Source organism: Erigeron canadensis, chromosome 9 (genome assembly GCF_010389155.1).
Source record: "Erigeron canadensis isolate Cc75 chromosome 9, C_canadensis_v1, whole genome shotgun sequence".
NCBI lineage: Eukaryota > Viridiplantae > Streptophyta > Magnoliopsida > Asterales > Asteraceae > Erigeron > Erigeron canadensis.
The window spans coordinates 1,675,951-1,699,291 of NC_057769.1; the positions used below are offsets into that span (position 1 = coordinate 1,675,951).

The following is a 23,341-nucleotide window of genomic DNA, read 5'->3' on the forward strand; positions in this document are numbered from 1 at the left end:
ATTTTTCGTTCATTCACCATTGACCGAGTCATGTATGATAGTGCCCTGCAAATAGCAAAAAAACATAGAAAAACTGATAAATTCTCTTAGGGTGTGTTTGATTTCATCTTAATGGAATGATTCAACACTGCATGCTGAATCGGTCAGCATTCAATTTGTTTGATTTGTAAAATCTGAATACTGAATGAACAAAAAAAGATGCTGGACCATTCCACCTCACAAGGCCTCCTTAACCATTCAGCATATGAACTTTTACTTTATTAACCCCTTTTCCAAACCCCTTTTCTTCCTTCCTTTATCCCAAACCCCTTTTCTTACTGTCGTAGGTCTCATTTTTTTTCTCTTCATTGTTTCTCTGAAAGAAATTGTGCGTCATTTTCTTGTTTAAAGGCAAGTATTTGTTTATTGAAAAACAAAAACGTATGCATCTATTTTTGCCTTTAGGAGGTATATATGTGTATATAATATATATATATATAAACCATTAATCTGCTTACATATTTGTATATCGGATTTGAATTTTTAACTTTTTGCTATAAACAGCTAGAGTTTGCCGTTTTGGTTTATTATTATATTCTAAAAATTCATTATTATTATTGACAAAAAAAAATGCTCGTATAAATATAACATCTCAGTATCAATTTTGCTACGAGTCTTTCACTCTTTTGTAAATTTGTAGTGGGTGGAAATAACAAGGAACTGAAACGTTTGTGCAGCCCATCTCCATCCATCAAAATATAGCATGTTATTGTTTTTCTTTTTTCTTTTCTCCTTCATAATTTGTTATATATTTTGAAGGTTGTTTTTAGAAAGATAAATATTTTAATGTTACTTTATAGTTTGGTTTATTAATCATTGTTATAAAAAAAATAGATGAGATGATAGTTGCTCGGAGAATGAATTGGTAAAATATTTTTATTCATCAATCATACACAAGGGTAAAATGGTAAATTCAAACCATTTAGATTATCGATGGTAAATTCAAACCATTTAGATTATCGATTCAGAACATATATCAAACATATAATTTTTATTCAGAATCATATTCATTCAGAGTTTTAAAGAGGTATTTAAGATGTTTTTGCAAAAACAAACAAGGACTTGATATATGAAAAAAATTTAATATCTAAATTTTCTATTCATTTTTCTCTTAGGGTTGCATGTTTACAAGATCGATCGAACAAATCAAAATATAAAAGATTTGTAAATTATTAACATAAATATGAAACAAATATATGAGAGAAAAATTTTGGGGATGGTGGAGAGAAGTAAACCTGAAACTTTTTGTATTTAAGAATGAAATGGATGAATGGTGGAAAATAGAAGAAGATAAAGTAGAGAGAGAAAATGGAAGGGGGAAATGAGAAGGATATGAGGGATTAGGTTGGGTGAGAGGAGATATTCCCGTGACTAGTTCCAGTTTTTTTTGAGAAATGATTCGTTTAATTTAAACTTTAAGCCTGAGTAATGTTTAAATGTTTTGTTGATACAATATTACATATTTTTAAATTACGCTCTTAATGATTAATCACATGCCTACCTTTTCTTTACAAAACTTTATTTACTTCATTGGACTAATTTCCGTTTTACGAGTTCGCTAATGTTGATCGATCAAAGTGGCGGGCGTTACACTTTGAATTCCAAGTCCAAGATCAAAATGTTTTTGGAAGGACCATGCATAAACTGAGAAAGACGTTGCGCTGCATAACTAATATCTGGACTTATTAAAGTAAATAAACTAATTTTCTTACAAATGTTGATAAACAGTGATATTTTAAAATACTTTCATATTTTCAGTAACAAGTTTCATAGTTTTATTAACTTCGGGAGGTGTTTTAATAGGTTACATCTTAATATTCCAAAATCACTCAATAATGCGAAATAATATTTTCTATGAGAATGACATAAACTTTCATTGGTTTCAAGAACTTCAATAACTAAAACATATTTAAAGTTTTCTAAATCTTTTACGAGTATTTTATAGAACCCAAAAACATCTTCACTTTATCAATTTACTTTTACAAAGGACCCATTGCACACTTTTATTTGGCGTCTGGTATCCTGACCATGATTTTGGTAACCCGACCAGATTACTAATGACAGGGGGCCCGCTTTTTACTTTATTATATATACCATTATAGACATGGGGCTCACACTTTTTGGTTGGAATACCAAAAAGTGTGGTTGGAATACAAGAGGTGTTTTATTTTCCAAAGTCTTTTCTTTCGCGAGCAAAGCTACGAAAATCCCAATCATCAATAACTTTGCACGTAAAGTGAATATTTTCCTTTAGATGCATTTTTAAGGGAAATGATTAATCTTTTTGAAAAATAGCTTAACACCCATCCTAATACTATAAGGTTGGACGGAGTGGGTTAAGCATCACACCGGTACCGGTCCGATACGAGGGGAACACCGCCCCGTGGTACCGATACCGGTCGGGTGGTGACCAACCCGGATACCACGCTCCCTACCCTCCTCTCGAATCGCACATGACCGTGAACCAAAAAAAAATTTTAAGAAAAGGTATGTGGGGCCGACCAGTCGACCGTTTGACCTCCACCCTCTCTCTTCTTTCTTTCTTTCTTTCTTCTTCTTTTCTCTCTTTTCCTACTTTTCTCTCTTTTCCTACTGCCGTTTCACCATTTTCTTTTCTTTGATTCCTTCTCAAATTTCATCACAGAATCATTAAAACAAAAATCACAAAAACGAATCGCAGAAAGGGTAATCAAAAACGAAAAGATCCAGTGTTTAATCAACTTCCCAAACGTCGCAAAAACCCACCGCCCCCAAACAATCACTATATAGTTTGTTAAATTAAATAGAAAATGATTAAAATAAAAAAGGGTGAGAAGGGACGGGGAAGCACTCCGTGCATTTAAGGAGTGGGCGGGAACAGAGTGAAAAACCGGTGAGGGAAGGGGGCACAGGTGGTGAAGCCCTCCCCCCAGCCTAACCATTTTACATGTACAATCACTTATTATCTTTCTTCATCTTCTCCCTTAATGTTTCCATGTAACATAGTTATGATTTGAAAGATTTTTAGGATATTTTCCTAAAGGATTAGTCGACGGACAGAGAGATTGTAAAGCTATGATGGAAGATAAGTAGATATGATGGAAGATACTGATATCAAAAACAATTTCAAGTTGACAGCTTTTCAAGTTTTCCGAAATTTGGATGTTCAGTTACAGACTTACAGCTAAAAGTTAAAACGGCAAATGTTGATTAAAAAATAATAATAATAAAACTTACATGGGCAAAGGACAAGAATGGAATTGGCTTGTATGTTGAACGAGAGTATGTTCATGAAACAGATGAAATGTACAACTTACAGATCTTTTTGAATAGAAAAAAATGTCCAAAACATGAGCCACTCCCCTAGTAAACTACATTTGTGAAAGAAAGGGAGGGGAGAGGGAACGACCATGTTTTGCTGTATTGTATAACCATCGCAACAACGGGGGAAAACCTCATATAAAGGGCTTGAAGGCCAAACATGTTGAAAAGCAAATCGTTTTTTTTTTTGTCCAGCATAAATCATAAATGTGTGTTCAAGGGCTGGTGAGGTTCTTGAGATCCTCTTCCTGGGCATACCAGGAAGGTATTATTTTCACCAAATGAGGATAAAGATCCTTGTAAGAGTTTCGGATTGTCCCTTCTGCAACTCCAGTTGCAAGTGCAACATCTGCATCCACATTCCACAATTAAAGACAATTCAAATTATAAGAAAAAGTTCCAAACAAATATTAAATCTGTCCATTAGCAATCTATAGAAAAATACTGATAAGTAAACACTTGATCTTTACAAGATCCATCCAATGTTGTAATTATCAAATTATATATATCTCACCAACGACCGTACATTTTCACAAACCATGTACATCAAATAGAAGAGTCAAAGGTTATGTTTATTTTGAAAGGGAAATGACCAAGATATCTTGTCAGAACAACGATTTAAGACATGATCAACTAGAGAATGATGATACATTCTCCTAATGGGGAGTGAAAAATTCAATACACCTAGGAAAAAGTCAGCACCTCATGAATTATAGCTATGTGTATCAATCAGTATACATAAAACTTTTAGTACGGCTCAGGTCTTTCAGGTTTAATCTAAAACACTTCCGTCCATTTTTATATAAATAAAACATACTGTAAAAGGTAAATACACTACATATGCCTACAATGTTATGACTGTAGTCCAATTTTTGAAACCCTCAATTCTACCAAGGTTAAATAAATGTCTCCTGAAAAAATTAAATCAAATTTTCTACACTTAAAAATGTTCCACTTATTTATATGATCATATCATCACTTAGTTATTTTTGCATCTATAAGTAAGAGATTTTTATAAAGCATTTTATGCAATTGTAAATATGACAAATTCCTTTTATTATCTACAAAGATTTTACGTTATTGTTGCAATGTGTTCACTAAAGATACATTTACCCAACTTCAGGTCCATTTGACATGTTCTTAATTGAGAATCAAAATATTGTACTAATCAATTGAGCAAACTTCACCTTTGAGGGGCTTCTTATCATCCGAAAGTTGAGTTACAATGTAGATAACAGCTGCAGCGATAGAAATTGGACTTCTCCTGGAAGAAAAGAAAAAAAATACACATTAGAAAACCAACACAAAAAATTCCAAAAGAAATCAATTAAACTGTGGGGTACATGAGTTAAGACTTGGAGTTGACACTACAAAAGGCAACACATACATGTATTCTTATATAATTTTGATTGATACGAAACAGACCTAAGATAGTATATATGTTTGGAGGTCAAATAATCAGTTACATAAAAGTTGCAACAAAACCGATTATCCAAGGGTGCATTTACCTACTAAGCCCATCTTATAGCATAACTTCAAAGAAAGACTAATCCCATGTGTCCACATAACAAGACCTTTCCTCAACAGTGAAGATGTCTCATTTGATTCTTTCATATAGCAAGTCCTCATCAGAATTCGTATTTGTCAAACACTCGGTATTTAATAACCATACTGTTAAATTTCATATAAAGGAAGCACATACAAACACTACTTTCTACCGTCCTTGCATTCCAACAGATTACCTGTTCTAGTTATCCAATATCACACATTGACTTTCAGAACTCACATCTAAACACCCCCAAAGTTACCCTTTCCAATGGTGTAAATGTATTTACATAATCACATAAACGATTCAGATTTTGGGTCCGTAGTCCAAGTTCGTTTTTCAAATTTGAGTTTTAACTATGTTTTTGTAACTTTATATCACATTTTAATTTACAATACTTTCTATTTTATTTTGATAATCTAGTTCTCAAGCTGGTTGTTTTTGGTTGGAAATAAAAACTAATCTCAACTTTTTCCTGTGCACCTGCGTAAAACTGTAAAACAGTTGATAGTGCTATTGGTATATTATGTGCCAATGTTTTTGTAAAACTGTAAAACAGTTGATGGTGCTACTGGTATGTTATGTGCCAATGTTTTTGCAGAATGCAAGTTGAAATGTGGATATTTTGTCAGTCTTTCTATTCTATTTTGATAATCTAGTTCTCAAGCTAGTTGTTTTTGGTTGGGGATAAAAATTTATCTCAACTTTTTCCTGTGCACCTGCGTAAAACCGTAAAACAGTTGATGGTGCTACTGGTATGTTATGTGCCAATGTTTTTGCAGAATGCAAGTTAAATTGTGGATATTTTGTCAGTTTACAAGCTATTTGTGTAGTGAGATCACAGATTCTTTTAATAGTCTCTGTTTTGATGGTCCCTTTTTCAGGTTGCTGATCTTCAAATGATAATAAATAATTCCACCTATTTCATCTAAGGTATTTTAGCGGTGAAGTAGTAATTTTTGGGTATCAATAACAGTAATTAATGCCCATGTTATGTACAATAATCAATTGGACTATCTAGCTATGCAATTTACTTTGTTCTGTCGATTACTTTCGTAATATGCAACTCAATTGTTGTATATGTAGCTTAACACTGGCGGTAATAATTGGCAATAAATCACTTTAATCTTACAAGTATATTCTGACTAACTTGATCAAAAAGAACTCTGTCCACCAAAACATTTTTGCCACTTACCTTATATCAAACTCTTCCGACTTTTGGACAGATTCCTGGGCAGCTTTAACTGTTTGATTGGTCATGCCAAGATTGGAACAAAAACGCCTCTGATGATTCCAAATTGTTGCAAATAACACACAATCAATAATCAGATAAATGAAAATATAAAAAAACCAAACCCAATAAAAGGAAACTTTAAGTAACATAAAAGAAAACCAATAAAACTTACCATAAAATCACCAGCATGTATAGTACCCATCTCCACTGACTGACCCATCTCAAGCTCTAGTTGTTTGACAATGTATTCTTTAGCCCGACCAATTTCCTTCTTTGTTGCTCCATTGGCAACCGAGCAGATTTCTATTGAACAAATGTTCAGGGAAATCTCATTCATACATAGATTTCTATTTGAACATATGTTAATAAAACAAGGTTGTTAGTACCCTTTACGGTCCGTGGCTTATCTTCTTGACGACAAGCAATGTAAAGACAGGCAGCCAAAATGGCATCTTGATTTCTCCCTCTACTCGACTTCTGATCTTCTACCTTCTTAAATATCTCATTAGCACGATCCTATAATATCGACACAAAACCAACATAAAATAAATGGAAACACAAAAGCACACGTTTGAAATGAAATTCAAATTGCAGGGAAAAAGGTAAACTTTCAAAATGTTTAATCTGCCAGGGAATATATAAATATATATATATATATATATATATATTATATATATATATATATATATTTCAAGCCAAATCTTGAAAGAGAACATTTCATTTTAAGTAACACACTGAAGAACCTTGTTGATACAATGATACCAATTGTCTATATGTACTGTTGTAGATAGCATACCTTAATTGTTGCAACAAGGCCCAACCTGAATGACAAATTAAATGCATCAGATATAACCTCAGGCTACAAATGAAATTGCTTTAAAATGAATGTGCGGCTGTTGATAAAAGAAAAGATGTGTCTGCTGAAGCATTGGTTAAAATCATGAAAAAATGGGAAATCACTAGTAGAAAACTTTGGATTCAAATGCTAAACTAGATCGGTGACTAACATAGTGACATTAGCATTCTCAAATGGCATGGACATACAACTGCTCAAGCTAAAAAGAACCAAATATAAAACAAAAACAAAACTAAGATACCAAAAATATACATGAGAAAATTGACAAGACTCAAACTTTGGCAAAATGATAGTTTATCATTAAAAATTTAACCAGTTCTTCAGAGCCAGCAAGAAAAGAAGTATCACACGTTAATTTGTTCAAGTTAAAGGGACACCTCGCACCACATGATTGAAACTATTAGTAGCTCACAACTTGATGCTTGTAAGGTGCCCAAACTTCTCATTTCTCTATATATCTGCAACGGGTTGGCTATGGACTCCAACTTATAAACCTAATGCTTACACCTAAATTCGATGTGTACTCCGTTCAGTGCAATTATATGTACTTAGTTACCTCTTCATCAAGTAAATCGTATTTTTCAATGACATATTCTACACCGCATCCGCACAAATAACCATTCAGTGGACACACACAAAAACGCCAAAACATCGCAAGTCGGAAACTTTTTCAATTCCCTAATCCAATACACACACACATTCTTATTCAAAACAAATTCCTTTCCTCCTATATTTTGCATATCACAATTATAATACTAAATGTATCACTACCTTATATATATATATATATATATATATATATATATAGGGGGACAATCAAATAAGAACAGTTTTAAAATAAGAACGGTGAGAACACCTTAAAAACATCATTTTGATGCATTAAAAGTCTATAAAACTGACATAGTGCATAACTAATTATCATTATTTAAGTGTTTAACAACACATTAATTCATCAAAATCGAAAAAATCACGTTTTTTGTTGGATGCATTATTTTGATGATTATGCATCCAAGATGGATGCACAAAACAAAAAACATGATTATTTCGATTTTGACGGATGAATGTGTTGTTAAACACTTAAATAAAGATAATTAGTTATGCACTATGTTAGTTTTATGGACTTTTAATGCATCAAAATGATGTTTTTAAGGTGTTCTCATCGTTCTTATTTTAAGAGTGTTCTCACCGGAGTGTTACCCTATATATATATATATATATATATATATATATATATATATATAGGGGAACAATCAAATAAGAACAGTTTTAAAATAAGAACGGTGAGAACACTCAAAAAACATCATTTTGATAATTAGTGTTCTCACCGTTCTTATTTTAAGACTGTTCTTATATATATAAGAATCAAACAATATAAATATATATATATATATATAAATTGAAGCAAAAGAGCTGAAAACTGACCGATCAGACATAGTAGCAATGGTTTTAAAAGCCATAATAAGCGAGCGATCAGGATTCGAGCCGCGGTTCTGCCAACGGCCTAAAGACGAAGACAAAAAATCACTAGTAACGCCGTTAGGTTTGGAGATAACGGTGGATAAACCGCCGTCATTCAAGAGAACGTTAGTGGGACCGCCAACACGGACGGGATCATTATCGCCGGATTCATTAGCGAAAGTACGCCACTCGGAGGTTTCGTCAATTGAATGGGATTCGAGAACGAGACCGCATTCGGAACAGACGGTGTCGCCGGCGGAATGATCGAATACGACTTCGGTTGATTTCCGGCAGTCGGAACAGTATGCGTCTGCCATTAATAATTATTAATTGATTAATTAATGTGGTGAGGATTTGTTTTGTAAAATTAGGGTTTGTTTTTGGTGATGGATGGATGGATGGATTTGGTGAGATGGATTGAGGGAACTGGAGTGAGAAGAAAAGAGAGACTTTGGATTGGGATTAATTATTTGTTTCTTAACTATTTTTATATATCTGACTTTTTTGACTTTAGACTTTAGAGTAACTTTGAAACAGAAACAAACTTTTTTGCTATCAAATATCTCCAAACAAAATAAAAATGTGTATCAAATACTTATGGGAAATGAATATGTGTATGTAATTTGTGTTCAGGTATTATTGTAGCAAAGAAGTTTTTTTTTTTCGTTGTATGTAAGTTTGTCTCAAAAACTTAAAGAAATGTATAAGAAATCGGTCGGATATTAACGTGTCACTATCAAACATCTGGTACGTGACCCAATGAGCGACCACCACATCAACATTTAACATATTATTTACACGATTTGTTCAGCTTAGCAGGTTACTTACATACAATAAACAACCAAAACAAAGTTTCTTTCCCACAATAGTAGCTGAAGACAAGTTAAATACACAAACATATTCTTTTCCCAATACTTATATATCTATCATAAAATTTAGATAATGGGTTTTCAATATAAAATGTAAAAAATATTTTATGCATGTTAGCTGCATTTAAGCATTTTCTTTTATTTAAAGGACTACCAAGACGCTAATATGATCATAAAATAGAACGATACAATCATACAAAAATATAATTAGAAGTCAAAACGATATCATTGGTTCCATGAGATCGAAAAAAATTTAGCTTTACATTTGATCCAATTATTAAAATAAACGTTTTGATGCTTATACAAAGCTTTAATTTCCATTTGATAAACTAATTTACATATTCAACCTTTGTCAGTTCATCTTACTATTACAACTCAAATCTTTATCTTTAAAAGCATTTTAACTATGACAGATACATCAATTACATGTATATCAACCTACATCATTTAATGCACCAACCATTAACAATAGTCACCACTGTCTATAAGGACATGTGGATTTCACTAAAAAAATAATTATCTTATCCTTTTATATATATATATATATATCATTTGATATAAAATATATGAATGGATTGAGTTTCTAATGTACTTTTCGTCTTTCATCAACTAACATATAGTATAAATAAAGTTATTTACGGTAAAAGTTAACCAACATGACAATTATAACGAGACGAAGAAGTAAATAATAAAAATTAACTATGACTGTATTGGCGTGCTGGCTCCGCCGCCCATTTGAGATCCTACGCGGTTTTTGGTCGAGCGTATAATCACGCGCGATCCGAACACACCAAACATTACGCAATTCGGACAGCCAGGCTTTTATTCCTTCAAAATTTTTCAGATTAATCCCTCAACTATTAACTTCTGATGTGTACCCACTTGTACTTGTGAAACTATCAATCCAATCTTAAATGTATTATTTGCATCCTTTCTGCTGCTTCTTCATATATGAAATGAAATGTCATCTTATTGGCTCGTTCTTCCTTCCCCTATTTTTTTGAGAGAGAAGGTCATGATAAACCAACAATTTTAAAAGTCTATATTGATATTGATATAAAAGCTTTTGTTATATATATATATATTTTTAAAAGTGAGTTTTGATTCAAACGTGTTGGAGGCAATTTTGACCAGAGATTTCCGGACCTCCAACCCCTTTTCATGGAAAATTCCTTTGAGATGAGAACCCCAAGACTTAAATCTGAGACCTTGGTTAAACTCACCCTTGAAGTCCACATAGTGAATTTATAAGATACCCCTAACTACTAGAGTTTAAGCTTTTGTTATATAATATAACAATAACTGTAATTTGTGTTTTTTAACTCGTCACTGAGTTATAATTTTATTTATTTACGTTATTGAACTTAAAAATCATTCGCTTATATAGAAAACTTTTGGTGGTTTGTATTTACTTTAATTTATATATGCATCCAATAATGTTTATGTTGACATAAGTATTAGAAAAGTTTTAGTAAAAACGGGGACACATCTAAGTTTTAGGTGATGTGGTAATGGATGACTATTTAATTCTTCTTTAAATCATTTTATGTGAACCGACAAAGAAATAATTGGTACTCATAAGGTTAAGGTATGATATCCAAGTTCGATACAAATAACTTCGTGGTAATTTTGAAGTCTTTTAGACAATAAAGTTTAGTCTCCAAAAACTTTGCTAAGAAGTTTGCCAAGTCAATGGCAAGGTTTAGTTTAATATGAAGATGTTGTTTTACATAAATACATTTATTTATGAAAGATACTAGCATGTTATCCGCGCAATGCGGCGGTAGTCGTGACGGCGACGATGTGATGATGGGGCGACTGTTGGCGGTGAATGAGACGTCAAATGATATAGATAATTGATGTAAAGGATTAATGAAGATATTTTAAAATATAAATGATTGATAGTATAATTTAATCATTAATGTTAAAGGATAGTATATGTGAAAATATATTAACGAGTGTTAAGTGTATTACATATTTTTAACACTTTCAAAAATAAAATGCTATTCTTTTTATAATACAGTATAGAGATATAGATATATGAAATTTGTGTTTGACATAAATCTTACTAATCGATGACGGTTAAGAAAAGGGTAAGATCTCTTATTGATAATATGATAGTGTATAGCCTTAAGTTGTAATCATCAAAACTTTGAGGGCCTAGTTTGAAACTTCTATTCACACGCATTCTTGACTGTCCCAAAAAAGCATCCATACCAAACCCTGATTTTGACTATGTCCCAAAGCACCACTCTCTTTTAATGAAATCTACTGTATAAACAATCAATTTTATCATACAAGAACTAACATAGGAAACCCCATAAAACACTTCCCCATATAACCCCAAGATAATATAATCTTTCGTTACATACTTGCATCTATATCTACATTATTTCTCTATATTATCTCATAAAAATATCTCTACATCTTGGCTCTAAATCTTGGTTTTGAAACTTTAAAGAAATACCAACAATGGTTGATCATCATAGACATATGCAACATAAAAAAGCTGCAAATATGATGGTGATACATCATGTAGATGAAGAAAGTGGTTGTGTTGTTAGTATCAAAAGATCAAGACCAAAACTTCTGTTTTTTCTCACTTTTTGCTGCCTTCTTTCTTGTTGCTTGCTTCTTATTCCTTCCTTTCTTCCTTCTCCTTCTTCCACTTTTTCTCTCCTATGTAAGCTCACTTTCTATATCTATATCTATATCTGTATCTATCTGTATGTGTATATATAACTAACTCTGCTTTTACTCTGTTTTTGAATCAAAGTTTGAATCTTTTTGAAACCCATCTCATTTTTACTATGTTTTTTAGCTAAAGTTTGAATCTTTTTAGTAACCATCTCATTTTTTGTTCTCTGTTTTTGAATAAAAGTTTGAATCTTTTTGGCAACCATAATGAAAGTTTGAATCTGTTTGATGACCATCTTATTTTTGATTTATTTTTGAATCAAAAAGTTCGAAACTTTTATGATTTCTAAAAGTAATCTTTGTTTTTTGAATTGAAGTTTGCACTTTTTCCTTATGTCTTCTAATAAAGTTTATAGTTTTTTGTTCCTTCTAATAACCATGTACTTTCTTTTTTGGTTTTATAGATTCATATGAAGGTGAAGATGAAACAACTTCTGATACAAAAGCTCCTCTTTGTTCATCCGTCTCTAATGGTAAATTATTTTCACTGTTTTATTCAACTTTGCATTGTGGGCTTATTTCATTTTACTTAATGACAAAGAAATACTCCTTTTGAAATTTTTTTAATCAAAGTTTATCTATTGAAATGATAAGTTTTTGGTCTCCAAGTTAATGTGTGAATATATTATGTATAATGGGAATTTCTATGTATCTTGATGTTGGTGATGTTATGTACTCCGTATGTTTTTTATATATAGAAATTTACATACATGTATTATATTAGATTAAGTCTTGAATAATAGTTTCAACAAAATATAAAAACTATACTACACCAAGTCTTTTGAATTTGCCTTCTCTGAATAACCTAAACAAATAAGACCTCATCCGTTTACTGTTTTATAAAATACTTAAGTTTTTGGGTGTTTTTTATAGGGACTATATGTTCTGAATCTTAATGTATGCTTGTATGAACATGATATTTTGGTTTCGTTAATCCTGAGACTATATTAACAAACTTTATGTGTTTTATTTTACAGGAACTATATGTTGTGATAGAAGCAGTATTAGATCAGATTTATGTATAATGAAAGGTGATATTAGAACAAAATCTTCTTCATTTTCCGTCTTCCTTTACACTGAAGATCAAGAAGAAATCCGGCGAGAAAAGATCAAACCTTATACTCGAAAATGGGAACCATCAACCATGGCCACAATTGATGAACTAACTCTCAAGAAAACCAACTCTTCAGCAATCGAAAAAAGACATAAATGTGATGTGAATCATGATGTTCCAGCTGTTTTCTTCTCAACTGGAGGCTTTACGGGTAATGTATATCATGAATTCAATGATGGGTTGATACCACTATACATAACTTCTCAGAAATATAACAAGAAAGTTGTGTTTGTAATTCTTGAGTATCATGATTGGTGGGTTATGAAGTATGGTGATGTTGTTTCAAGATTGTCTGATTATAAACCTATCGATTTTAATGGAGATAACCGAACCCATTGCTTCTCTGAAGCCATAGTTGGGTTAAGAATCCATGATGAACTCGCTATCAATTCTACATTGACGGAGAATAACAAAACAATTGAAGACTTTCATGATGTTCTTGACAAAGCATATTGGCCAAGAATTCAGGATTTGATTCGAGAAGAACCAAGAGAAGAAGATAAAGAATTGGAGAAGCCAAAGCTTGTGATCATATCAAGATCTGGGTCTCGGGCCATTATGAACCAAGATTTACTAGCAAAAATGGCAGAAAAAATCGGGTTTTCAGTGGAGATTTTGTGGCCTGATAAAACAACGGAGTTGGCAAAGATTTATCGTTCATTGAACTCAAGTGATGTCATGATCGGAGTCCACGGTGCTGCAATGACTCATTTCTTGTTCATGAAGCCTGGATCTGTGTTCATACAAGTTATACCTTTAGGTACAAACTGGGCCGCAGAGACTTATTACGGTGGGCCAGCAAAGAAGCTTGGTCTGCGGTATATAGGGTATGAGATTCTACCACAAGAAAGCTCGTTGTACAACGACTATGAACACAATGACGTAGTTTTGACTAACCCAGATAGTGTAAATGATCGTGGCTGGGAATTCACTAAAAAGATCTACCTTGATCGTCAAAAGGTGAAGTTAAATCTAGCACGGTTCAGGAAACATTTGGTTCGCTCGCATTTATATATCATGGCAAAAAGGAACCAAGCTCACGTTCAGACACGATCCCGAGTTTGAGCTCGTGCCTCAACCTGAGCCTGAGCTAGCGCATCACAGAAAATTCATCCTTTAATGTTAATCGGAGTAAAATTTGGGAGAATGTAGATATATTTTACACTTGAGATTAGGAATTGGTTGTAAAAACTTGAGGTATACAATATTGTAGCAAAATGGAACAAACTTATATTCTTTGATATACATAGAAGTAAATACAATCTTTATTCTTTAATTTATCTTCTTTGGAGTATACTTGGTGGATTATCAGGTGTCTTGAATAACTGAAGTAGCGACTTAATCCAAAATTGATACATTTTCAGTTAACCTAATCATTTTATCACTAATTTTGTTACCTAAAGTGGCCCAAATTTCAGTCAGGTGCATTATTTTAACCCATGTTCCTGATCATCAGTCAACATGAAATAAGTAAATCGCACTAATCCGAAACATGATATACCTCAACCTTCCCTTGATGTTGTATTTTCCACCAAGTTGCCATTACAGCAAGGTTCATAGTGTAGTAACATAGATCATATATAGATATAGTGGACATGGTTGACATTTGAGAATGATTGTTACAATGTTACTTGTCGTGTATAACTATCTTTCTGATTTCCTTTCCTTTTTTTTTTTATTGTATGTTTTGTGATGTGTCCCTCTAAAGTCATGGCCATTATCTCATATTCCTTTTCATGACAACTATGATTATCCAGTAATACTAATTATCTTTTGATACATCAGATTAATCTATTCTTATAAAGTTTCTATTTTTATGAAGTTTCTTTATGAAAATCCATATCTATAACTATATTTATACCCTTTATAATACAAACTAGAAATCTATTTTAAGATATCAATTTTTCCAATATCTCCATATTGACCCTAATTTACACATTACCTATAATTCTATATCTTTAAACACAATCAGACAAACACCCTATCAAGATCTAACACACAGTCACTTCTTTCTCTCCTTCCTATTTACACCCACGCATATCAATTCCCCCATCTGTTTTGGATTATCATCATCGTTTAACCGCCGCAATGCACAAGCACTAACCCTAGATTTTCATTAGACTCTTTTGTATACACACGGTCTTAAATACACTGTTTGAAAAATCCTTACAAAATAATTGTTTTAATCCAGTAGGTGCTAAACAAGTTATTCTATAAATCTATAGCAAACCTACAAAGATATGACTATCTACAATCTTTCCGGACATGATGTATGTTTTTGATGGTTTACGTATACGTTACTGTATCTTCTTCACAACTCTAGACAATTAGAAATCTGCTGGTTATTGTGCTTTGAAAAAAGTATCGAACTGTGGTTGGCTGGTTGCACATTGCATGATTGGTTTGGGAATCTTGTCCCCTTTTGGGTTGCCAACCTTTTAGAGCAGCATATTGTCACAAGGGTGCCATATCATTAACCACTAAAAATGGGCCAATCATGATCCCCATCTTATATTTAAATTGTCTTTCTATACATAAAAAATTCTACTAATGACCAACGAAAGATGGTTACACTAGAAAAATTGATGTCTTGCAACCCTCACCGGGCATACCGGCCCATGAGAGTATGAGACGGTGCAGACCTCACTCAAGGATTATCTGGGAGACAACAAAAGAAACCAACCCAGCCCTCCATAATCTAATCAGGGTAACCCTTTTATCGGAAAAAAACTCGGCCCTCCATCCGATGTAAATGACAACAGAGTCTGCTAAAAAGGGTAGGTGTTCCCAGATCAAGATGAAATATCCCTACTGTGTTAGATTTGTAGTTGACTTGATCATATTTAGAGATGATATAAGCATAATACACAACTACACAAATTACAATTATAACATGTAAATTTCAATACTGTCAGCTAAACCCAAATACATATAAGAATTTACAGATGTATAGCAAGTATTTTTGTGGAGTGGCCATGTATATCAAGTATAGTTGTGGTCAAATATCACATTTTTTAAGAAGAATTTTATATTCATTTTAGACTTGTATTGTCAAATACAATCTGATACTGCATTAAGAGCTCGGCATCTATATTGCGATGTGATCAGTATAAATTGTTTAAATTACAAGGAAGAATTTAACTAGCCAATTTGGAATATCAAAATTGAATGACAACATGAGCTAGTGGAACACTTGTAGACGAATGAACAGAAAAAACTCACTTATTTGCATTGATAAATTCTCTGTACTCTTTCTTCATTTTGACACCTGATACACTCCTGCATATCGATCCATGGGCATGACTAAGTATAAGCAAATTTAAGTACTCGTTGAGATTTTTTCTAGTTGATAATACATATTCCATACTAACTTAATAACACATGCCTTCATATTGTAGTCCGATTTTAAGAAGCATGAGGTAATAGGGTCATGGTAATGGTTAGAGGTGGCATATTGATCCTTTACTTACGGAGTTACGGTCATGGTAATGGTTAGAGGTGGCAATATTGATCCTTAACTTATGAACGGGTCGTTGCGAGTTACATTTATCTCAAGTGGGAGATATGGGTACAAAGTAAAACATAAAGGAAACGGTTCAAAGGGGTCGAAAGTTGCGAGGGTATTTTAGTGCATTAAACCTCCTAATTCAGACATTTTTAATCATATTCGAGACATCAATTATACATAAAAATTTCAAAAATTTCGGATAGAAAGTGTTTGGGAACTACCGGATCTGACCCATTTCAGCTGGTACAAATATAACCCTTTTAGTTTTAAAAGGTTACGGATCCTACCTATTTTCCCATCTCTAACAAGGGGGTTTTAGATTGTAAAAGCTGATCCAATACTTAGAGATCATGCAGAATTGCAGATGGAAAGACCAATGACAAAATAGGTCAACACAAGTATATAAACTAACCTGATCATTTCTTTGTTCTTAAAGAACTGTACACACGGTGTACCCATAATATTTGCTGCCTCTGCAACCTCGGGATCTTCTTCAATATCAATCTCAACAAAATGGACATTCTGATCAAACTCGTCTATCACCTGCCATTAACCAAAATTTACAACATCAGTCGAGGGCAGATCAAAGATCAACAATATAAGATATAAAAAACATCATCATTACAATACAGACGCATATTTGAATAACATTCTTACCTTGCCGAGAATTGGCTTCAAGGTCCTACATGGACCACAAGTTGGCGATGTATATAGCACACAAATGAGTCTAGGACTTTCGTGGTACAATTTACGCAATGCATACTGCGGGACAAAGAAATAGAGTTAAATATGGAACCACGGTAAATGACGTAACATGTAGAAGATATCTCGTTAATAAAGATTATTTACCTGGCCCCTGTGCTTAGTAATTGTAATGTCAAACCCTTCCTGCACATCTCTTGGCGTGAGCTCCTTCTTAACTTCTTCAGTATGGGGCTACAGTAACCAAATAAAGATTATGTTCATTTTCTGTGGCACGTAATACCATAATTAACTAAGAGACAATTGTACTAATTTTCTGCCATTTTCATTACTAAAGTAAAGGATGAACCTAGAGGTAGGAAGATGGGTCTGTTCAAGCGGGTTGGTAAAAGGGATCAAAACAGGATGGGTATGAAAAAGGTCATATTTGATACGTGTGGGTCCGGCTGGGTTGACTTGCAAACATATTGTTGCCAGTCTTAACTATTTTGTATGCATGTTATGTTTACGTAAAGAGTCTTATTACATCAGTACTCTAAATTTTTCAATAAAATGATTTAGAACGTTGCATTGGAAATAGACTGTAAGCTACTTTCGACCCTTTTGACCTGTTTATCCCATTTGACCAATCAAGCAAGCATTTAATTTGACCCATTTAAAATAAAACACAGCCCAAAATCATCTACTTATAAGTAAACAAGTCAAAATTGCAGCCTCCAGTTCTAACAGAAAACATCATTCACTTGGCAGCATACCTGGTGAAATTCAATAAGTAGATCATTGCTGACAAGATATCTCTCCACTGACAGAGCGGCAATGCATCCTGATCCAGCTGCAGTTATAGCTTGCCTCCATTCATGGTCCTGCACAGAAATTTAGAATAAAAAATATTTTAAAAAATTGTTAGAAATTTATAGAAGTGAAAAAACAAGGAATCTCACATACACACACACACACACACACACACATATATATATATTATATACAGAGGAAAAGGTTCATGAGAGAACCATTAAAATTGGAAGAACTATGAGAACTTCTCAATAATAACTTGATGTTCATATCCGAATGGTATATGAGAACATGTTCGTTCACATATGAATTATCAAGTTATACTTAACATTATCTATGTTCATATGTGAATAGTTCTCACATGAACCTTATATAAAGCCTGGTAGTCTGGTATGCTACCTGAACATCTCCAGCAGCAAACACCCCTTCTACAGAAGTCTTTGCATTTCCGTCCTCGACCAAAATATATCCCGCACTATCCAGATCAACTTGTCCTTCCAGCAATTGGCTGTTTGGAGAATGGCCAATTCCATAAAATAGTCCTTTAGCCTCCAGCACAGATTCCTCCCCAGTATCATGTTTCTTGATCTTTATGCCAGACATCTGTCCTTTTGTATTGCTGACCACATCCAGCGTCTCTGTGTTGTAGTGCACTGTGATATTCGGATTATCGTGAACTCTGAAACATTCGCCAGAATCAACCTGTTAAACAAACATTCAGGGAGTTGAAACTAGAATACATTAACTTCTTTAGTAACTTGGTTCACCTAAATGATAAACAAACAGTGAACAAGAAAGTTCCCACTCTTAAATAAGGCACTATATGTATCATTGATGTCCAAATTTATGCGTGGGAAAGAACTAAAAGTTTTTTGGTTCTGAAGCAGAACCCATATATGGGGTCAGTGGCCCATTGGTAAGGTCTTTGACCTTAGAAGGATCCACCTAGGTGTGAGTCCCACTTTCACATTTATGGGGGTGGATTAATAGGGGGGGTTTTCAAGAGTCTTGGGTTCCATTCCAGACATTCGTGTAATGTAGGAGTAGAATAATACGCCGTTCAAAAAATTTTTTAAAAAAATAAAAACGCATCCAAATACATAATGTATAAACTATAACAAACTGGCGTTCAAGTACTGTAAGTGTAACACTTCAAATTTCTAAATGTGACGTTATCAAATGTTCTGGTTTACTTAAAGGAGAGGAAAGGACTACAAATTTGGTGTGTGGTGAGAAAAGGAAGTTACATCAAGGAAATAGAGTTGAGGAAGTGAAGAAGTACTTTTAAATCATAGTCATATGCATAAATGTGAAAGAAGCTGCAAGTTCGTGGTACATGTTACACCTTTTGTTACCAAATCTATACTAGATTAACTCTTGATTAAAAGTTATTGTGATCTAGCAGATATGGAAGAATCGCACATATGATGTATGAATGAAAATGTACTAACGGTCCATGTATCCACTATATTAATGAAGAAGGATGGGTGTAACAATAAGTAACAAAAAATCTCAATAATTTAAGGAGGGAAAGTTTTAAACGAAGTTTACAGAACCAATCACTACTAATATTTGATCCAAGCAAGAAAGCTTGAGAAACGCAAATGCTTGTAAATAACAAACTAACAAAGGGGGGGTCATCAGACTTGAATCGTATATCATGCTATTGTAAAATCAATGCAACATCATGAAGCAGCAAAAATGGTAAGAAAGCAGGCTTGTAAAGTTCGAATCATCATAATAAGTGGCAGACAATTAGAGAGGGGAACTTTGACCCATTTACTCTTAATTGATTGGTTTGAGTTAGATTTTAACTCAAACGGGTTAAAAAAAGAATGCGTCAAATGGGTAGAAAGTCACCAAAGGCTATTCTATCGGCATACAACCCCTAAACCGTTTTTACTTAGATAATTATATAGTTATTGTAATAAAATTGGTTTTATAAATTATAATCACATTTGATGCATTAGCCATATGTAATTTAGAGACAAGATAATAAAAAAAATTGTTCTAGGGTGAACCCAATCGATCCTGCCTGTTTGGACCCAAACAAATGGTCTGTTTCTATCCGACCCAGTACCGTCGCCCCCTGGACCATCCCATATTGCCACCTCTAAACAATACCCACAAACAAAACTAAATTTATTGTTCAACTAATTTTCTTAAATCCACGTGAAATAAAATTAACACTAACCTATCTTGCATCGCTTTTGATGCCCTCATTTGATCCCTGCGTACGAGTAAATGCACATGTCGAGCATATTTAGTCAGATATATTGCTTCTTCGGTAGCTGTATCACCTCCTCCAACAACTGCAAGAACTTGACCCTTGAAAAGTGGTGAAGCTCCATCACAAATTGCACATGCACTAATTCCTCTACTCCAGAACTCCTCTTCACGGGGTAAATTGAGTCTTCTGGCAGTTGCTCCGGTAGCTACTATAATACTATGGCATTTCACCTGAACAAAACCAATATATTTATGATACTTTTCTTCTTAAGGACAGCGTATATTTTGTTCATTGCCATTATATATAGGGCAGGCAACCAACTTTGTCTAGCTTTTGTTTTGGTTAATCAGTGTATAGTTAGGCAAGAAAAAACCATCAAAGTTTAAAGAATGAACTACAATTACTAAAGATAGCTGGTTTATAAATGCCAGTGGTGCACATGTCGGACCAAATTAAAGTCAACATGGCCAAATTTTATGACTTGTTAATCAGGTCAGATTACCTTGAACTTTTGAAGGTTCGTCAACTTCATTTAAAGAAATTTATGGTTATGATGGTTTTTTTCTGATGCAAGAAATGGCCTAAAACATAACTTGGACCAGAGTTGGTTATCTTATTAGACAATTAGCCCTTGCACACTAGGTTATGAAACGAAGATTCACATGGTAATAACACGAGACATCACCTTTCGATCGGTACTTTGTACGGTAAACGGACGTGAATTCGTGTCAATAAATTCTACATCTTCTTGAAAAAGTTCTGCTCCCCAACGCTCAGCTTGATTCCGCATCCTATTAACCAAAACATTAGTAATCTTAAACTGTGGTTAAATTTACCAGCAAAATAACAAGAGATACTTCTGATAGTAACTTACCGCTCCATCAAATCTGGACCAGTAATTCCCTCAGGAAAACCTGGAAAGTTCTCAACCTCAGTAGTGGTCATCAATTGTCCACCAGGAACACCGCCAATCTGATACCCCTCAAACACTACAGGTTTTAAATTGGCACGAGCAGCATAGATTGCTGCTGTGTAGCCAGCCGGACCTGAACCAATTATCACCACATTTTCAACCCCTTGCCCTGCTGAAACAGAAGTTCAAATTGCATGAGACTCTATTTAGCATAAATACATATGGTCTAGATAAGAGCCTCATACAATCATTTAGCATAACATACTCAACCATTATACTTATCCTGAATGGGTTGACCAGCCATTAAACGTTAATAAGTAATCGAAAAAAACAACGTTTAAAGAGGCAACCGGATTCCACATACATATTTAACTTATCAGTGCAAACTTTGACTTCTATAGCACTTCACTGAGGCCTAAACTTGTCATGTTACGCTATTGTGTGTATCCAACTTTCAAATGTTCTATTGTATGCTTTTGACCTCTTATTACTCGTAAACCGCTGAAATGTCGGCTTATATGGTACCAGGTCAGCAAAAGGATATTTGTCACCGGATGAAGAGGTAACCGGATTCCGCATACTCACAACAACAATGAATTACATGTTTGATACCAACAATATACGTTTTCGAAATCTAAATACACAAAAATAACAAAAAAGTCACAAGCTTGATACGCCTTGGTGCACTTTACAACTACCTATGATACAATTGTAAGCTATATCTATATGTATATATATTTCTACAAAATCCTGATAAGTTACACATATATAAAATAAGATATAGTTAAAGAAAGACCTGAAGAAGTGGGCTGGTCAGCAGAGGAAGCTGAGGCGCGTACAGAACACGGTGGCGGGGAACGACGGTGGGTGTAAAATGGACCGGTGATATTGAGGACGGAGTTGAAACGAAGAGTGGTGGCGCGTGGGCGAGTGAAGCCAAGTAAGATGGTGTTGTTTGGAGTTAATGAACAAGAAGAGGTGGGATGCCGGCGGCGAGAATTTCCGATACCGAAGCCGTTGGCGATATGAGCAGTAGTAGTGGATGTGGCCATTGGTTGGTTTCGGACCATACAACAATATCCTTTCGACCAACCCCAAAACAAAAAAGGCTCAAATAACAACACACAATTATAGTATTATGAGAGTGTGTATGTGTGTGTGTTTTTTTATATGGTTTGGAGGGGTCTATCTAAAATGATCTAGAATTAATGATTAAGTTTTAGCGATAACACATATACCATATGGTCTAGTAGTCCATGTTATAAATTTGAGTTTTGTTACTAGCTATTTTGAGGGTACAAATAAGGTATATCTATAATTTGACAACATAAATTAAGGGGTTAATAAGTATGCATCTAGCTGCATATTGTTACTAAGATTTTGATAAAAGGGAGAATTTTATATTTACATGATTAACAGAAAGAGATTGTGATGGAGAATGCTATATTTGTTTTTCCCATAAAATTATAAACCAAGAAGGATAACTACAATAATGTTTAGTTTCAACTAAAATATGATAAAAATTAAATATAAACAGTTTTATTTACATCTAAAAGTAGAAAGACCACTCTTAGATAGAATATTTGTTATAATAATAGAGGTGATATTTGTACCATAACATTTGATTAATCTACCACAAACATGCTTCACTGACCTTTATAGTATGCTCTAATAATTGTACTGTATGTTAAATAAATCAACTTTTTTGATACGAATATCAATTCTCATAACAGGTGACATGAAATATTTGAGTATGTGTGTATGTATATGGATGGTGACCATATAGATCTATAGACCATCAAGCCAAGACGACAAAACTTATTAATCATGAATCATAGTTTGTAAACGATTTGAATTAAAATTTAAGAAAACACACAAACTATAAATCATTGAAATCATTACTAGATCAAATTATTAATCAACGCAAGATTATTCGAAGTATGATAAAAAACTAGTGGCATATACAAATCACAAATCAACGAACAATTAGTTATATATTGTAGTAACAGATGTAGAATTTCATTAAAATATACAAACTATACTTTCATGTAGTATGGGTTAAAGGGGTCGTGTCCAATTGCGA

The 23,341-nt window shown here is 33.5% G+C and overlaps 3 protein-coding genes across 4 annotated transcripts; 1 reads left to right on the forward strand and 2 right to left on the reverse strand.

The window, feature by feature from the left end:
* Positions 1-3,256: 3,256 nt before the first annotated feature.
* On the reverse strand, positions 3,257-8,869 carry LOC122581602 (transcription initiation factor IIB-2). Its single transcript, XM_043753844.1, has 7 exons — positions 8,398-8,869; positions 6,916-6,940; positions 6,506-6,635; positions 6,292-6,422; positions 6,081-6,169; positions 4,527-4,603; positions 3,257-3,688 (listed from the first exon to the last, which is right to left on the reverse strand). Exons 1-7 carry the CDS (start codon positions 8,748-8,750, stop codon positions 3,555-3,557), a joined length of 939 nt encoding a protein of 312 aa, XP_043609779.1. The 5' UTR covers positions 8,751-8,869; the 3' UTR covers positions 3,257-3,554.
* A 2,786-nt stretch (positions 8,870-11,655) lies between these two features.
* On the forward strand, positions 11,656-14,389 carry LOC122581076 (xylan glycosyltransferase MUCI21-like). The gene is made up of 3 exons (XM_043753220.1): positions 11,656-11,985; positions 12,404-12,472; positions 12,977-14,389. The coding sequence occupies exons 1-3, from the start codon at positions 11,775-11,777 to the stop codon at positions 14,176-14,178; spliced, it is 1,482 nt and encodes a 493-aa protein (XP_043609155.1). The 5' UTR covers positions 11,656-11,774; the 3' UTR covers positions 14,179-14,389.
* Positions 14,390-16,161: 1,772 nt separating this feature from the next.
* LOC122581075 (thioredoxin reductase NTRC-like) lies at positions 16,162-22,391 on the reverse strand. Of its 2 annotated transcripts, none has more exons than XM_043753219.1 (10): positions 22,055-22,391; positions 21,220-21,427; positions 21,031-21,136; positions 20,310-20,575; positions 18,515-18,794; positions 18,079-18,186; positions 17,471-17,557; positions 17,279-17,383; positions 17,034-17,164; positions 16,162-16,392 (listed from the first exon to the last, which is right to left on the reverse strand). In XM_043753219.1, exons 1-10 carry the CDS (start codon positions 22,326-22,328, stop codon positions 16,332-16,334), a joined length of 1,626 nt encoding a protein of 541 aa, XP_043609154.1. In that variant the 5' UTR covers positions 22,329-22,391; the 3' UTR covers positions 16,162-16,331. The 2 variants fall into 2 exon arrangements, with proteins under 2 accessions (XP_043609154.1, XP_043609153.1); XM_043753218.1 differs by having other exon boundaries at positions 21,220-21,430.
* Between the last annotated feature and the right edge of the window lie 950 nt (positions 22,392-23,341).